At 34.3% G+C, this 17,936-nt stretch overlaps 2 protein-coding genes across 2 annotated transcripts; one reads left to right on the top strand and one right to left on the bottom strand.

The window, feature by feature from the left end:
- Positions 1 to 6,162, bottom strand: LOC11407588 (26S proteasome non-ATPase regulatory subunit 1 homolog A). The gene is made up of 13 exons (XM_003630963.4): positions 5,802 to 6,162; positions 5,178 to 5,247; positions 4,773 to 4,878; positions 4,174 to 4,276; positions 3,913 to 4,081; positions 3,144 to 3,616; positions 2,922 to 3,057; positions 2,591 to 2,836; positions 2,296 to 2,516; positions 1,960 to 2,218; positions 1,605 to 1,837; positions 1,010 to 1,529; positions 1 to 860 (listed from the first exon to the last, which is right to left on the bottom strand). Exons 1-13 carry the CDS (start codon positions 5,945 to 5,947, stop codon positions 537 to 539), a joined length of 3,006 nt encoding a protein of 1,001 aa, XP_003631011.1. The 5' UTR covers positions 5,948 to 6,162; the 3' UTR covers positions 1 to 536.
- A 6,924-nt stretch (positions 6,163 to 13,086) lies between these two features.
- Positions 13,087 to 16,292, top strand: LOC11412394 (receptor protein kinase TMK1). The gene is made up of 2 exons (XM_003630961.2): positions 13,087 to 15,247; positions 15,778 to 16,292. The coding sequence occupies exons 1-2, from the start codon at positions 13,087 to 13,089 to the stop codon at positions 16,290 to 16,292; spliced, it is 2,676 nt and encodes an 891-aa protein (XP_003631009.2).
- The last annotated feature ends 1,644 nt before the right edge of the window (positions 16,293 to 17,936 follow it).

Raw genomic sequence — 17,936 nt, 5'->3', positions numbered from 1 at the left:
TTCTGTGTTAGCACAACTCAATTAATCAACGATACAAAAGCTTAAATACAGAGATTCGTGATTATGAACACCCATAAGAATTGTAAGCATGAAAAACTGTGACATTTTAAAATGAAAGTCCTCAACAGAGTCACTACTCTCTATAGTCTCCCACAGAAACCTTGGCCACATTTAGTGAGACCATAAGTTATACAAGTTCTTAACAAACAAATTTGATACGATAAAAACAAATTAAACGCTGCAGATCGGCCGCATGCTGCTTCTATTCCCTGCTTTGATTTACATATAGTGAACCAGTTCACAGATTAACCACACTAGTCTTTAGGGAAAAGGAAATTCACGCCCAGGAATTTGAAATTCACGCCCAGGAATTTGGCTTTAAGTGGGCAATAGATCAGGTAGTAGTTTTTTTATTAGAAACGGCAATAGATCAAGTAGTAGTGACTCGAACAATTCATTCATGTAGCTACTCTCGAGAGAGCCAATTTTCTAAGCACCTTGACGAAGATTTGAACATTTGAGAATAAGAACCAAACTTAAGATGTGTACTCGAATGGTTGAGGAGGTTGAGGCTCCTCGTCCACAGCCATTGCTGATGAAGAACTCTGCAATCCTGGTCCTGACCCGCCAGCAGTTGATGTGGTAGATGCAGGTGTGTCAGTAATAGCAAGAACTTCAGGCTCGGTAGGACGCAAGTCTTTAAGAAGCACAAACCCTGATGGTGCCAACTTAACTGGAACATATCTGCTGTCCTGCAAAAATTTAATGAACTTTTCCTGAGCAGGAACAACTCTTGCTGGATTTGTTAGAATCTCAAAAGTAGGCTCGGGCTCTGATTTCTTCTCTGTTGGGCTATCAACCTTTAAAACAATAAAGTTTCGGAATGTTATTAAGTTGCACGTAGAAATCAAATATTTTAACAGAAATAATAATTTTATCTGACAAGTCATGAATCGAGAGAACTGTAATAAAACAATTTTCACTTATAATGTGATAATGTATGCATTACCTGCATGGCTTCTCCATCCTTCTCACTGGAAGATTTTCCTTTTCCAGCACTTGGAGCTGATGTAGAGTCGGGACTAGATGCAATTTCAGCATTAGCCTTCTGTTCCTCAGCTTTCTTACTAGCCCTGGCTTTGGCCTTAGCTGATGTTGACAATACAGCAGTTGGAAGTTTCACAGTTGAAGTAGTGGTGGGAACAGTGGTAGGCTTGGGGTATTCAAAAAGTGAAGGCTTTGCAAGAGACAAGAACTCAAACTTTGGAGATTTCAGATCATAGTTCAGACCGATTAAAGCCGTTGGTGAAAAGGCCAAGCTTATGAAATAGATAAGAGGGTACCAATACCAAAATTGGCTGAAAACTGCAAGACCAACCACTGCAGTAACTTTATCATGCTTAGTCTTAGAAAGTAGTCTTATGGTCACATTTCTTCCGCCAGCATCAAGGATTCCGGAGGCCAAAATTGCACCCATCTTGCTCATGGTATCCTCATGCTTGTCAAGGATAATTTTCTCCAATTGTCGCCTGGAATACACGCACACGCATGTCAGAAATTAACAGATTTGTTGCTTCAACATCCAAATAATATACATTCCTTACCTGAAGGTTCCAACACGCGAATCACTAGCTTCACTAATCTGAACCATGACCATAGCCATTGCTATGAGGGCACCCTGACGAACAAAATCAACAACATCCGAAGTCAAAGGCTCCAGCAAAGATATGGCCTCACTAAGACCTGTACCCGCACAGGAAATACCCACAGCAAGAGCTGCTCCGTAACGAACATGTGGATTGTATGATTCTGATAGGAGGGAAACAATTCGAGGAGTCTGCAGTGTAGGAAAGTAACATTGTAAATCACAAAAAATCAACCAAAACAGACTACAGCCACACAAAAAAAAAAGGTAACTTGGGACAAGAGGAAATATAAAAAGAAAAGGACAGAACTAACCTGCTCTGGATCAGAGTACAACACAAACCCTAATGCTAGGACCGCAGTCCTCCTGACATCATCACTCACATCAGACACAGCAAAGTGAAGTAATTGACGAATGGCCTTATTGTTTGCTGTTCCGCTATACGCCAAAGCCAGTGCATACATGCCACCATAACGTAATATTGGATCCTGATCTCGAGTCATCTGCTCAATTAAAGTGTCCGCCTCTTCTTCTCTTCCGTAAACCGTAAGAGCAATTCCCAGAGCTAACCCTCTGAAACATTTAGAAACAATAAATATCAGAGCCAGAGAAGCCGTGGTTTAACGGATTGCCGAGTGAAACACCTTTACCTTATAATTTTTTCGTGTTGTGTCTCGTGTGCATAAGTGAGCATTTCATTTGCCTTATCGCTGCCTGTTCCAACCATGAGTAGGCCCATACTGATACCAGCAGCCTCACCGGCAACAGCACTATCGGTGTACAGAACATTTTTTATTTCTTCATAGATATCCTCATCAGCAGTTCCTAGAGATGCCAATCCAAGACCTAGACATGCACCATGTTGAATGACCTGGCCATAAACAACAAATTAGATATAGCAATAGTCTTTTCTTTGACGGGAGAATTATCTATATTTATGAGCACCTCAACAGTCGTGCTGCGCAAGCTATCACGGAGGAATTGTTTGATGCCCTCTCCATGGTTGGCATGAATCAGACCGAGGGCATAAAGAGCACCACCTTCTGAGTATGGACTACCACCACCAGTCCCACCCTGAGGCAAGTAGGGCGCCATCAGTGACCTTCCCTGCTGCAAATGACCTCTATGGATAACACCAAGTCCAGCCGTTGCACTGAATTTGGCCCAATTAGTAGCTCTGCTCAACCAATCCTAAAATTTTCAAGGAACAAAAACCTTAAGAATGGGAAATTACAGGGAAAGAGGGGGAAAACAAAACTATGCGATGATAACTCACCAAATTTTCCCTCAGGAAAGTATCCACGGTTGTTCCAGCATGCATTATTGCATTGGCATAAATGGTAGCACTGTGGCAGACACTATTTCTCATCTCCACAGACTGCTTTATGGTCTTCAAAATAAGGAGGTCAGATCTGAATGCAAATTACATCCAAACAGTATAAGAACTAACATACTACCGATGATCTAATAAAATATTATTAAAAGAGAACAGTCTCACTTGTTATGGCTGTAAAGGAACTGCAGAGTCAGCTGTATCGAAGTTTCTCCAGACAAAATTCCCTTTATTTTGTTTAATCTCTCAGCATACATTTTTTCACTTGGATCCTCAGGCACATTGACAGCAGAAGCTGGTTCCCCATCCGTCATTGGAACATCATCTGGTCCACTCACACCAGCATTCTGAGTAGAATCTGCATCACTGGGTTTTGGCTCTACGGACTCTAAAGGTTGAGACTTTGGCAATGAAAGGCGATCTCTGACATTTAGAAGAAAAGCTTGGTGCTCATTCTCGACCAAATCAAAAGCTATTTGAAGTGCCAAAAGAGCATCATCTTTGTTTTCAGAACGTAAAAGTTTTTCCAATATGCTTGCAACCCCCTCTGGCTCATCCAAGAACATAAGACACTGACAAATGCTCAGATAATCTGGTGAAGGAAGCTTTTGAAATACTTTAACAAGGAGACGGAGAACCTGAACAAAAAAAAACAAGCAATATCAACTTTTGTCAAGACCGCCGCTGTTAAAAATTCTTTATAAATATTTCCAGCACAAACATTTGTCTCATTTGAGAACAGTTGCTAAAGATTTGAGAGTCCTATTAACGGTCAACACCAAAAGAGATGTTTAAAAGATGATTAAAATCATAAAAATTTCAATTGAATATAGCTCAATGACTAAAATTAAAGGGATGAAAAGGGAAGGGAAGATTTTCCGGATATATTCTGCGTATAGACTTCAATATAACTATAAGATCTCATTTCCCTTACCTCTTGTCTGTATTCTCTAAGATTCACAAAGGAATGAGAGACATGAATGCAGTATGAGAGAGTTCCTTGCACATTGTCACTTCTTGTAATTGCTTCCTCAAGTTTATCCAATCTCCTGCATTCAATGGCAGTTCCCATAGCTTGTTGGTATTTTCCATCCACAATACACCTGAATTGAAAAAAAGCAAGGAAAATTGAGAATTGAGGGAACTCAAAGTTAAGGATACAAAAAACATAAGAATTATTATAGTTTATACATACTTGTCCAACAATCTCTCCACAATTGCTTCCAGTCTTGGGTCCACTTTGCTAGATTCATCTGCTGCCTTAGACTTGAAACTAGCATATTCATCTATAGCCTTAGCTGAAAACATAAGATTTTATAAATTGTCGTGGAATAGAACATATGATTTCATTATACCAAAATGAATAAAACCACTAACATGTAACACCAACTAAACCAATATTATCAATGCAGTCCATTTTCATAGAGATCGTAGTATTCTTGAAAGATCTGCATACGGCATTAAATTAAAGGCTTAATTGCACTTTTGACCCCCTATCTTTTCAAAAGTTGCGATTTTGGCCCCCTAACTAATTAAAATACAAAACAGCCCCCTATGTATTGGATCTTTGGCAGTTTTGGCCCCCAAGGCCACTTTTGACTTAGTACGTGGCACTCACATCCCTTAAGTGAGGTGCCACGTGTCAACCATTGTGACTAAGTCAAAAGTGGCCTTGGGGGCCAAAACTGCCAAAGATCCAATACATAGGGGCTGTTTTGTATTTTAATTAGTTAGGGGGCCAAAAGTGCAATTAAGCCTAAATTAAATAGAATAAAAATAAATAACAATTCTCACCTAGAAGAGTATGGACATAGTCAGAATCCTGTGAAACATCAAACAGGGGACCAGCTCCAAGGGCATAGGATAGTGAGTCATTCAACTCGCCCAAGTAATAAAAGACCTAAGATAAAGGAGCGAAGAAAAATCAGATACTAAAATACAAACCATGAGACAAAATCCAGCATTTAAGAATAATAATATATGGATGGATATGAAAAAACTTAAGTCCTCTGGTGATTGGTTTAGAAGCCGGGTACAATCAAAAAGAATGAAAGCCGACAATAGTTATCTCAAATATCATGTAAAACACATCATAACAGCTTAGCTACTTGACGAAAGAGACTCCGTATGTGCAAAAACAGCATCGCACAGTTATCAATAGAACATGTGACAATTCAAATAATGAGCAGAATACACTACCTTTGATACAAGTAATGCGGCAAGTTGCCTTTGATGCTGATCAAACTCCTCATCTTCGTACAAACTCTCACTGTTCAAAACATGAATAAGAAACACACATGTTTAAACCCCAAAAACATTTTCATTCCGACAAATTAACACTAAAAAACTAATTCAACCAAGTAAGAAAGAAACATGATATCAACGAGTGAAAAAAGGACACGATGCTACAAGGAAAAGTCTTAATGATTTCGTATAAATTCCCTTAATTCAGAAGCTTTCAAAACCTATGTTGTCAATAGTGGATAGCAGAAAATGGTGTTTTGTTCAAATTCCCGCTATTAATACTCTAACTATATCCGCTATTTGACAACACTTTGTACTAAATAGCCTATCGTGAAATAGTAGCAGTTTGTTCAAATTCTACTACACGATGGCGCCGCTATTCGTCAACACTGTTCAAGACTGAATTGTTGAATTTTGTCACTAAACCTAGACGATTGAAAATAAACTCTTGCAAGTAGAATTTGACTACAAAAAAGTATTGCTATAATTGAAAAACTAATTAAAAAAACAGAGATGAGCGAAGCAATTGAAACCGAAAAGCACGAAATGAAAGAAAGTTGAAAAAAAGTGATTACATACATGAGGGGAACACTTGTGGAGATCTCTGGCCAGAAGCTATCGACCAGATTGTTGAGGTTGGAGAGAGCGTGAATCTTGAGGGAGATATGGGACTCGTTAAGCATCGCCAACATACCACCGGCTGAGCTGACCAACGTCGTAGCCATGATTGAAATCTAGGGTTAGGGTACGAAACGAAGAAGAGATTCAGCGATTGATTGAGAGAGAAAGAGAGAGAGATCTCGATGAAGAAGATGATTGAGTAGGGTTGGGGTTTGGTATTGAGAGAGAGATTCAGCGATTGATTGAGAGAGATCAAATTCGCGATTTCAATTTCAATGGTGGTACCAATATCAAAGGGTGAGTTAATTAATACTGACTGTGTATTTGCTGCTTTCAATATATGTATATATATCGTATATCGTATATCGTATACCGTATATTCTTTTCTTTTTCAACAAGCTATCATAGATTTTTTTTTGGTACAAAGTAATCATAGATTTTTACTATCTCCCAATCTCGCATGCTTAATATTTCCTTCGTCCGACAATAAATGACTTATTTGATAATATGTAATTTTGATTTAATATATTTTGACAACATTTTTCTACTAATATACAAAAATAACTAATATCATATTTTTAAAATATTAAATTTTCATTTTTTTTTAATATAAAATTAATAATATTAAAGATACAAAATGTGCATTGGTGGTGGCAATAAGTTGTAGTTTTTATTTTAAAAACATTATATCTCTCATTTAATGGAAATGACTGTCATTTTGATAATAATGAATGTGTTTTATGTTTGACAGTTTTTTTTTTTTTTTTTACAAAATGTTTCACAACTTCTGATAAGCATATATTTGTAAAATGTTTAAAAAATTATAACAATTATTGATTATGGCCTCATTTGAATTGGCTTATTTTGAGCTTATGTAGGTTTATCTACTCCCATAAGCATTTTTAAAGGTGTTTAGATAAATAAATAAAAATAGCTTATCATAGTTTCATAAGCTGCTTATGTCATATTTTAATAAGCCTAAATTTTCAACTTACCCTCCAGCTTAACAAGGAGCTTATGAATTTATGTAACCTCCTTCGATTCTCTCTAGATTCACTTTTTCAAAACATATATTTTTATTTGATTTTTTTGTTTTTAGAAAAAAAACATATATTTTAATTATAATGTTAGTTATCTTTGGTTGTGCATGAGTGACAAAATTGTTATATACTTATCTTATTAAAGTAACACACGTAACTAAAATTTTTTTTTTAAGGATGATTTTTATTATTTTTTTGTTACGTAACAAAATGAAACTGAATAAAAAAAACAAACTTAACTTGTCTCTTTTTTTAGTAACAAACTATACATTAATATCTATATATATGGTAAGTTTACAATCATAGTTTCTCAAGTTTCTATTTATATTATTATACTTTTTTTTTTAAGAAAGCTTATCATATATTATTATACTTGTGTATAATGATGTTTAGACTATTTATTTACACCTCGAATGTTAATTTTGTCTTATATGAATATTAATATTTTTTAAAGACGAATATTGATTATACTATATATATAATTATAATTAATATATTATAATATTATTTTTACATCTTGATTAATTTTATCAAAAACTTGATAATTGTGGTTCGATTCTTTGATTTTTTTGTTAAATTAAAAATATTTAAAATTTTGATAATTGCTTATGTAATGTCACATCCAAACACTTCAATTTATGTAAGTACTTTTTAGTGTACATATCCAAACATAAATAGCTTATCAAGTATAAGAGCTTATGATGTAAGCTCTAATGTTATAAGCCCTGATGCTATAAGCATCTATATAAGCTGTTTATCTAAACGGGGCCTATGTTGATTTTGATTCTTATAATAAGAATTGAAGAGAGTATTTTTATTTTTTTTATCTGCAAACCACTTACTTAATTTTTATTTTTTAAAATATACTTACTTTTTCCAATTCAATTTTGCATCTATTGTGTGCTTTTTGTCGACAGTATAATGAGATAATTTCACATCTCTTTACGAAGTGTCATTGGTCAGAGCAATTATGATCTGCTTTCTTTTTAAGTGTGGTGCTCAATTCGCATACTTTCAGGTACGTATTCATCTAAAAGTGTCATTGAATAATCAATGTATCTTGCCTATAATTATGATCGGATACATTAGATATTTAATGAATCTAAAAATTTGTTTTTTACTTGTAAATGTGACTGGAGTATAATGCATTAAAAATAAAAAATATTTTGAGTGGATAGATGTTGATGTGGATCTATTGTATCATGATGTATGTTTTAACCGTTTTTTGTGTCACTTGTGCCATTGTAATACTTTGCTAAAAAACAGGTCTTGCTAAGAAACTAAATGTATAAATTTAAGGGTTAAATATGTGTTTAGTCCCTACATTTTGCGCTCCTTTGATAAATAGTCCCTACATTTAAGTAAAAGTTTTTAAAATTCTCACATTTTATATTCATTATCAAATTTAGTCCTTGCCGTCAATTCTTTGTCCACTCACCAAACGGACTACTGATCTGGATTTTTTTTTTTTTTTACCTTTAAATATGTTTTTAGTCCCTGTAAAATTGAGACCTTCTAAGTTTAGTCCTTACTTAATTTTAATAGTTTTTTTTGTCCCTATGAAAAATTTCTCCACTCAATATTTGTCCTTAGTCAATCCAATTTGTTTAATTTATGCTTAAAATTATCGAAAAAATTTGATTTTTACAATTGATAATATCATTGTGATCACACCCAATTATTGATTTATCTATCGATAGCTACTCAACAAAATCTAAAACGAATTTATACACAAGCTAAGCTAGCAAGGGAAGCCATATGGTTGATTATTTTCCATTTAATTATCTTCCTCTTCATAACAGAAGTGAAATATTAAATTTTCTTCCTCTTCATATGAAAGCAACTTCACTCTGCCTACATAGTAATGTATGAAAATAACAGAAGTGATACACGTTGATATTTCCGTAAAAGAATGAACAAGTAAGACTACAAACCTTCATAATCATTAGCAAAATAAACATATTCATTAGTATTATATAAAATGCAATTGGCATTCCAATTGTACATCATAATGAACCTGCAATTGGTACTCCAATTGTCTATGTTGGAAATGTCTATCCAACCAAAAACAAAATAAAAGAAGGCTAGAAGTTGTAGTAGTTGGACCTAGGTTAAGCTTCATCACATATTTAACAAAAAAAGATGAAGCATTACATGTCAAATGCTTCATTACACACACTTAGTTCAACATAAATAGGCATCAAGCATCAAAAAAGTATTACTAATATAAGTTATAATTTCATGCTTCAATTTCCTTCCTCTTCTCCTAGATTTGATTGTGTATATGTATGTTCTAGTTCCTGAAAAATCTTTTAAGATAAATATTCATACTCTTTTCTTGTGTATATGTATGTTCCATTCGATTTAGATTTTGTTCAGTAGATAAATCAAAAATTATGTGTGCGATCACAATGATATTATCAATTGTAGAAATAAATTTTTTGCGATAATTTTAAGCATAAATTAAACAAATTGGATTGACTAAGGACTAATATTGAGTGCAGAAATTTTTCGTAGGGACTGAAAAAAACTATTAAAATTAAGGACTAAACTTAGAATGTCTCAATTTTATAGGGACTAAAAACATATTTGAAGGTAAAAAAAAATAAGTTGTTAGATCAGCAGTCTGTTTGGTGATTGGACAGGAAATTGAAGGCAGGGACTAAATTTGGTAAGGAATATAAAATGTGAGGATTTTAAAAACATTACTTAAATGTATGGACTATTTATCAAATGAGCGCAAAATGTTGGGACTAAAAACATATTTAACCCTAAATTTAATTTTAAATTATATTTTAAGATCTTTGTCTTATGTTCTTACACGCAAGTTAACATTTCTAAAAAAAAAATATTTGTCATTTAACGAAAAATTAAGAGAAATTTTGTAGGCATCATATAGACGAAGTGGAAGATCATCATGCAACTAATATATGGAGTAAATTATCGTAGCTCATATAGTGAAATATAAACCGCTTTGGCATTTAATTTTCGACGATTTCTGTTGTGGTCTTATTTTTGTTCTATTAAATTTTCCTATAAGTTTATTAGTTATTCGGTTAACTTATGTTTGCTTTATAAACATTACATGAAATGGCTAACTATGATTCTTACACTATATAATAGTACAGTTTATTTATGAAACAAAATTATATCAGTACTGTAATTCTTATTTACGTGCAAATGTTTTGTTTTTCTTAAAATTACCATAACTGCGGTTCAAACTACTATCAAATGCACACAAAAAAAAAAAAAAAAAAACCTTAATTACAACTTTGGCCCTCTAAGTATTACGATGTTGTGATTTTGGCTCCCTATTGAAAATAAGGGTCTTGTTAACCATTGTCCTGCCTCCGAGGCACTCGTTAAGCAACTAAAAGTAGAAAGAAAAATTAAAATTTACATTGAAAAGAACACTTTTTAAACATTCAAAAAGCAGAATGCACAATTTCTAAGACAAAATTTCCTTTTATAATTCCTTAACCACTGGTTAACATTTCCCTAAAAACAATAGCAACACAGTCCGTTAAGTTTACTCCCTTTTGCATTTTTGACCCCTCAATCCAATTTTGACCCACTTAACACAGACGTGACACCTCACTTACGTGAGTGGGATGCCATGTGGGTAATTTTTTAATTAAAAATAAATAAATAAAGTCAAGAGTGTACTTATTGAATTAAAAAAAATTAAAAAAGAAAAGAAAAGAAAAGAAATGGAGAATGGAAAGAGAGACCGAAGAAAGAGTTTCATGAAGGATAGACCATCAGATTTTCCTGAACTACTCCTATCCACCGCAGTCGACGACGCATCAGTCGGAGCACCAGATGGAACGGAGTAGGCGCATCCGCCGGTGAAGGAGCTGAAGCAGGTGTTTGTGAAGGAAGGAGCACCAGCAAACATCGGCGTCGGTGATGATAAGGGTCACCATTTTCTCACAAAGCCACAAATTATCATCACTGAAATCGCTACCAATAATTTGTCTCAAAAGGGAAATCAATAAAGCAATGTAGCCAATCCAAGAGACTCGAATCATTTCGTCAGTGACCCAGATAAGTTGATGTTTCACGGACCCAAGATGTTTTAGGTATAGTTGGTGGACGATATTGAGGAGGAGGTTGAGGAAGGTGGTGTAACCGTTGGCGATGATAGTGTGTAAGTGTTTGGTATGGCGTGAAGGATAGCGTGGTTGAGTTGAATGTATTCGTCAGGATTTGGAATGGTTAAGGAGAAGGGTGGTTTCAAGGAAGGTTCAAGAGATTGGAGGGATTGTTTGAGAGAGATTTCAATTTGATTTCAAGGAACACGGTAGTGTTTATTACATAGATAGGCATACAGGTTTTTGGGTAGCACAAAGAACAGGGTAGTGCCTTTTCCATTTTCCATTTATTTTTTTAATTCAATAAATACGGATTTGGCTTTTTTTTAATTAAAAAAATATCAATGTGGCATCCCACTCACTTAATTAAGTCAAAATTGGATTAAGGGGGTAAACTTAAGAGTCTTGGTTGTTATTGTTTTTTATAGAGGCCAAAATAGCAACATTGTCATACGAGGGTCAAAAATGTAATTAAGTCAAATAAATTATGTAAAGATGAAAATGTCGTTACATAAAAAAATCAGCCATTCAACATACATTACTGCAGTTGTTCTTAAAGTGACATTTTAAATTTTGTGGTAGCCAAAAATACGACATTTTAGAAAACGTCATTTTGGTTTATACTGGCGGTTCAAACTGCCATAATTTGTAAAATTTAGCCGCGGTAATAAGCAGTTTTTTATAGTGGCAAATTAAAAATAACACTATGATTTTATTATATAAGAGTTTATACAAAATATAAACTTAAGTAGGTTTACAGTGAACACAAATATAACTGACGAGAAAGCTTAATAAAAACACAACAAAGTTAACAGCAATAAATCATTATTACAAGTATGTATGTACAGTTGGCAGAGATTGTTGGACTTTCTGTTCATACATGTTGTAACTTAGTTTAAAGTTTAGAGTTTTACTATAACTGGATTATATGGAACAACGTTATATAATATTTTTGGTTATCTATGGTATTACATAAGGGTATATCCTCCCAAATTTAAATTTTCATTATTATTAAAAATCAAAATATGCGTACTAATGTTGTGTACGTACACACATGCATACATATATATAAAGTCAAGTAACTAATTTTTGAGCTTACATTAGTACTATTATTACTGTTATTATTTTCAAAATCAACAAATCATGGAGACACTTGTTATCCACGTTCTTAATAATTTTCAAAACACCAATCACCTCCGCTCAATCTCACATGATTTGAAGGTAAATTGCCACAATTTCTATCGAAGATGACTTGGAAAATATTAGGCTCGACAAAGAAAAAAAATATATGTAGTTTGAGTATCTACATAGTCATGTAATGAGTGTGACATGACTTGACAAGTAAGACATTGAACATACATACATCAGTTAAAGGATGGCATGTGCCTTTTTTGGTATGTTAGGTTTCGTTAATTTTATGCACCGTAGATTAAAAATTGTCTATTCGCATGGAAAGGTTTATTTAGATTATGTGATCATGTCAGACCTATAGTATATTGAGGTATGACTGTAATAAAAATGTTTAATTCATCCATCAAATTGATAAAATAAAACCCTTAGAGGTGAAAAAAGAAAAAAGGTGACATGATCCTTAACTAACCTTCGACAAAAAACAAAAAAAAACTCATTACAAATATTATTATGTGTGGTTCCCTTTAAGTGTAAAAATAAAACTTAACACTTATTACAAACCATTGATTTGTAAAATATCCAAAGTAAATGGAGGAGTTAACACGTCACATCCAATTTCTCTCTCTCTTTGCTAAAAAAAAAAAAAATCACTTCCCTTTCTCTTTCGTTGCATAGTCTTGTCTCCTTAACAAAACCAATTTCTCTCTGACAAAACTTTTTTTTTTCATTGGGGGTTCCTCTTTCTCGTCCATCGTTAACAGATGCAATGTGATCGTCTTCCTTCTCGAACCTTTTGTGGGGGATTCTTTATTTTTTTCCTCACATTCAATATCCAATTTTATGATACTCATAATAATTATCTAAAACACAAAAATAATGGGAAAACTTGGATTAAGTTATGGAGGTTCGTTGGATTTTGTTTTTGGCTTGGTGTTTTCTATTTTAGTTATCTCAATAAGGTGTGAAGATGTCGAGGTTATGAATATTTTGAAGAAAACCATAAATGCTCCTGTTACTTTTCAATGGACAGATCCTGATGTATGTAAATGGAAACACGTTAATTGTGATTCAAGAAAACATGTCATTGCAATTCAAATAGGGAACCAAAATCTTCAAGGCTTTCTCCCGAAGGAACTTGTGATGTTAACAACATTACAAAAGTTCGAGTGTCAAAGAAACGGCCTCACCGGTCCATTCCCTTACCTCTCAAAATCACTACAGAGGCTTCTAATCCACGACAACAAATTTAGCTCTCTTCCTAACAATTTCTTCACGGGAATGAGCAATTTGCAAGAAGTAGAAATCGACAACAACCCTTTGCCTCCATGGCAAATTTCTAATTCTCTTAAAGACTGTGTTGCACTCCAAACTTTCAGTGCTGAAAGTGTTAGCATTGTTGGGACTATTCCAGATTTTTTTGGCAGAGATGGTCCCTTCCCTGGATTAGTTTTTTTGGCACTGTCTGGTAATTCATTAGAAGGTGTTTTGCCTGCAAGTCTTTCTGGAAGTTCAATAGAGAACCTTTTGGTCAATGGACAAAATAGCAACAATAAACTCAATGGTACCCTTATTGTGTTACAAAACATGACATCTTTGAAACAAATATGGGTTAACGATAATTCATTTACAGGTCCTATACCCGATTTATCACAGCTTAACCAACTATCTGATGTGAATTTAAGGGATAACCAGTTGACTGGTGTTGTTCCACCTTCTTTAATGAACCTACCAAGCCTGCAAGTGGTAAATTTAACAAACAATCGTCTCCAAGGTCCACCTCCCAAGTTTAGAGACGGTGTTGGAGTGGATAATATTATCGGTGGGGGTAGAAATGAATTTTGCACAAATGTTCCAGGGCAACCATGTAGTCCTCTTGTGAATATTTTGCTATCAGTTGTTGAACCTTTGGGTTATCCTCTTAAGTTTGCTGAAAGTTGGCAGGGTAATGATCCTTGTGCCAATAAATGGATAGGTATAGTTTGTTCTGGTGGAAATATTTCAATTATCAATTTTCAGAACATGGGACTAAGTGGAACTATTTCTCCAAATTTCGCTAGTCTTTCTTCTTTAACAAAGCTACTTATTGCAAACAATGATATTACAGGTGCCATACCTAATCAACTTACTAGTATGCCTCTTCTACAAGAATTAGATGTTTCTAATAATAATTTGTATGGTCGCGTGCCATCGTTTCCAAAAGGTGTGGTTCTTAAAATTGGTGGGAATCCTGATATTGGGAAGGATAAACCCATCACTCCATCTGCAAGTAGCCATGGGTTTGGAAAAGACAACGACAAAGACGAAGACAAAAACAAAAACAGTGTTGACGGCGTCAATGTTGGAATTGTGTTAGGGGTTGTCTTTGTACTTGGAATTGGGGTGATAATATTATTTATGTTTTGGAAAAGGTCAAGGAATCATACGAAGAAAGGTAAAAAACCTGATGCAATAACAATACATTCTAGTTATAAAGGTGGTGAAAATGTTGTGAAGGCGAGTGTTGTTGTTAGTGGTGGAGGAAATGATGCCTTAAGTCCCACTTGTAATGCTTACGAAGTTAGCAACATGGTGATTTCGATTCAAGTTTTGAGACAAGTTACAAATAACTTTAGTGAGGAAAAGATAGTCGGGAAAGGTGGTTTTGGTATTGTGTACAAAGGGGAGTTGCACGATGGCACACAAATTGCAGTGAAAAGGATGCAATTAGGAATGATGGGCGAAGGATCAAATGAATTCACGTCTGAGATTGAAGTGCTTACAAAGGTTCGACACAAACATTTGGTTTCACTCTTAGGGTATTGTTTGGATGAGAATGAGAAACTTTTGGTTTATGAGTACATGACTAGAGGTGCTTTAAGCAAACACTTGTTTGATTGGAAAGAGGAAGGGATAAAACCGTTAGAATGGAAGACACGACTTAGTATTGCTTTAGATGTTGCTAGAGGTATTGAATATCTTCATGGGTTAACCCAACAAATTTTTATCCACAGGGATATCAAACCATCTAACATTTTGCTTGGAGAAGACATGCGAGCAAAAGTATCTGACTTTGGATTGGTTCGGCTTGCTCCTGAAGGAAAAGCTTCATTTCAAACCAGACTTGCCGGAACTTTTGGATATATGGCACCAGAGTATGCATGTAAGCATATATGCTTATCTTTTAAACTACTTTTACATGCGACTAGTTATAGTCATATTGAAAAACGTTGTTATTTATTATATCGTTGATTTAAGTGATACTCCCTCCGGTCCTATATATAAGAAACAATTTACTTTTTTGATTCATTGAATAGTTGATGTATTTGGTCTATTTCTAGGCTATGTACATCAATTATTGAATGAATCTAAAAAGTTAACTTTTTCTTATAAATAGGACCGGACCGGAGGTAGTATTATTTACTTTTTAGTTTATGATAATATTATTTTAGTGCAAACATTCATTATGAAGATAAGTTACATAAATCTTATTTATTTTGACATTACACTGTACATAAATTACTTTTGTGAATTATATCAGAACAAATTGATTGACCAATAAACTCGAGGCTCGTTTCTCCGATGATCATCACGATGATTAGATGTTGACATTGTATCATGCATTTATTTTTTGATCATTTTTTGCCAATGTTTAAAGGGCACTAACCAACGCTGTAATGAATAATTATGCAGCAACGGGAAGACTAACAACCAAGGCCGATGTATATAGTTTTGGTGTGGTTCTTATGGAGATCATAACAGGAAGGAAAGCACTTGATGGTAGCCAACCAGAAGAGAATATCCACCTTGTTACATGGTTTTGTAGGATGTTACTAAATAAGGATTCATTTCAATCAATGATTGATAGGACAATTGAGGTTGATGAAGAAACATATGCAAGCATAAACACAGTTGCTGAGTTGGCCGGACATTGTAGTGCAAGGGAGCCTTATCAGCGTCCTGACATGAGTCATGTTGTGAACGTGTTATCATCCCTTGTTGAAGTGTGGAAGCCTACAAAACAGGATGTTGATGACATATACGGGATTAACTTTGATATGACATTGCCGGAAGCTCTTAAAAGATGGCAGGCTTTTGAAGGAAGTAGCACCCTCGATTTAACCCTTTCTCCTTCGACAATGAATACGAGTGGAGGCAGCACACAGACTTATCAATCTTCAAACGCGTCTTCACATGCACAAATGTAACACACACACACACACACACATTGCCCGCACTACTACAGTGCCACACATGTCTTCTATATCCTTTCGTTTTCCTAATTTCTTCCTTCTCCGCCCTACCTGTGTATGTTTATGTCTCAATTCTTTCAATTAAAAACTACGGACGTTGTTTTTTCATTCAATTAAAATTTCCAAGCGTGACGAATTGTCTATCCATTCCAATTAGAAATTGCGGGCGTCCGTTTTTTTTCAATTGAAATCACTGTGTATAAATACTTTCATCTAATGCACTCACCTCAATTTATGCACTCACCTCAATTTTCAATTGATTCAGGTCTAAAGGCTCGTAAATGTTTTCATGAGAATCATAGATCTTCGCTTGTTATTATATTTAGTGAAAATAGCTATGTTGTGTGAGAATGATGAAAACACGTTCATCCTTTCATCTTCTCCAATCCACGTCTCTATACCATTTGGCTTCGTGATTTCATAGCAACACCTCCCCATTAAAAAAAATACTCTCTGTAATTTTTTTAAACGGAAAATAAATTTTGCGTTTTCTTTCCTTCCAATGAAAATAGCTATGCAATTGCATTTTTTTTTGCGGTGGCCGAGGTTTGAACTCCGGACCTTGCATATATTATGCATTGTCTCTGCCAGTTGAGTTAGGCGCACAAGGAATTAAGACTCCCAAATGAATTTAACTTAATTTTATTTTGGGTCCTCTACCTTTGCCATTTTAAAGAAATCGGGGCCCCATTTCAAATTCGAATACTTTATCCCCGTATTGTAACATTAATTACAAAATTACACCAGTCCCTATTTTGGCATCCAAAACCTCATAATGTGGCAATTTTTTTAAAGTGGTGGCCTAAAAATGATGATTTGGCAAAATCGAAGTAGAAATAAAATTAAATGAAATTAAAAAAATGATTAAATGTTTAAAATATAAATAAAAAATGATAGTTGAAAATATTAAAAAAAATAGAACACTAAAAATTACGTTCTTCATCTTTCTTCTTTGTTCGTCGGCTACCCAATTTCTCTTTGCACATAAGCGCACCACCTACCCTGTTTGTTTTTCTCTGTGTTTTTCTTCCACTTGAAAAACATCTCACTTTGTGACAATTGAGCACCACCAACCTATTCATCATTTCATTCTCTTGGTTAGTCAGGGTGTTTTTTATGTTTGGAAAAATCGATAACATCAAAATTAGGGGGTGGTGACGTTTTTATTGTTTTTTTAGACGTTTAAATTTCAAAATGTGCCTCAATTTGGATTATTAAGCTGTGTAAGCAAAATACAGTAATATGGGTATATGTCACAACTTTGGGAAGAAACAAAACGATGAAACGATCGAGCTTTGTTAAGATGAACCCAAAAAAAGAAGGAAAGTAGTAAGAACGTAGTTGTTGTTCATGAAGGGAGAGGAGTATTATCTACACCGGACAAGTGAATATACGAATAGATTGTGCAACCGATTTAATTGATACTCATCTCCCTGCTTTCAAAAGACGTCTTCTCAACCAGTTTTGAATTATTTGCAAAATACAATCTCAAATTTATGTGAAAATGACATTCTTTCTTCAATTTTAAAAACGAATAAGTTAATTTATTTTTTGAAGAGAAGTTAATTGTAGCATTATGTGATGATCTAGTACTTTTTT

This window comes from Medicago truncatula, chromosome 8, assembly GCF_003473485.1.
Source record: "Medicago truncatula cultivar Jemalong A17 chromosome 8, MtrunA17r5.0-ANR, whole genome shotgun sequence".
In the NCBI taxonomy this organism is placed as follows: domain Eukaryota; kingdom Viridiplantae; phylum Streptophyta; class Magnoliopsida; order Fabales; family Fabaceae; genus Medicago; species Medicago truncatula.
The sequence above is the reverse complement of the archived record's forward strand: the minus strand, read 5'-3'. Positions and strand labels throughout refer to the sequence as shown.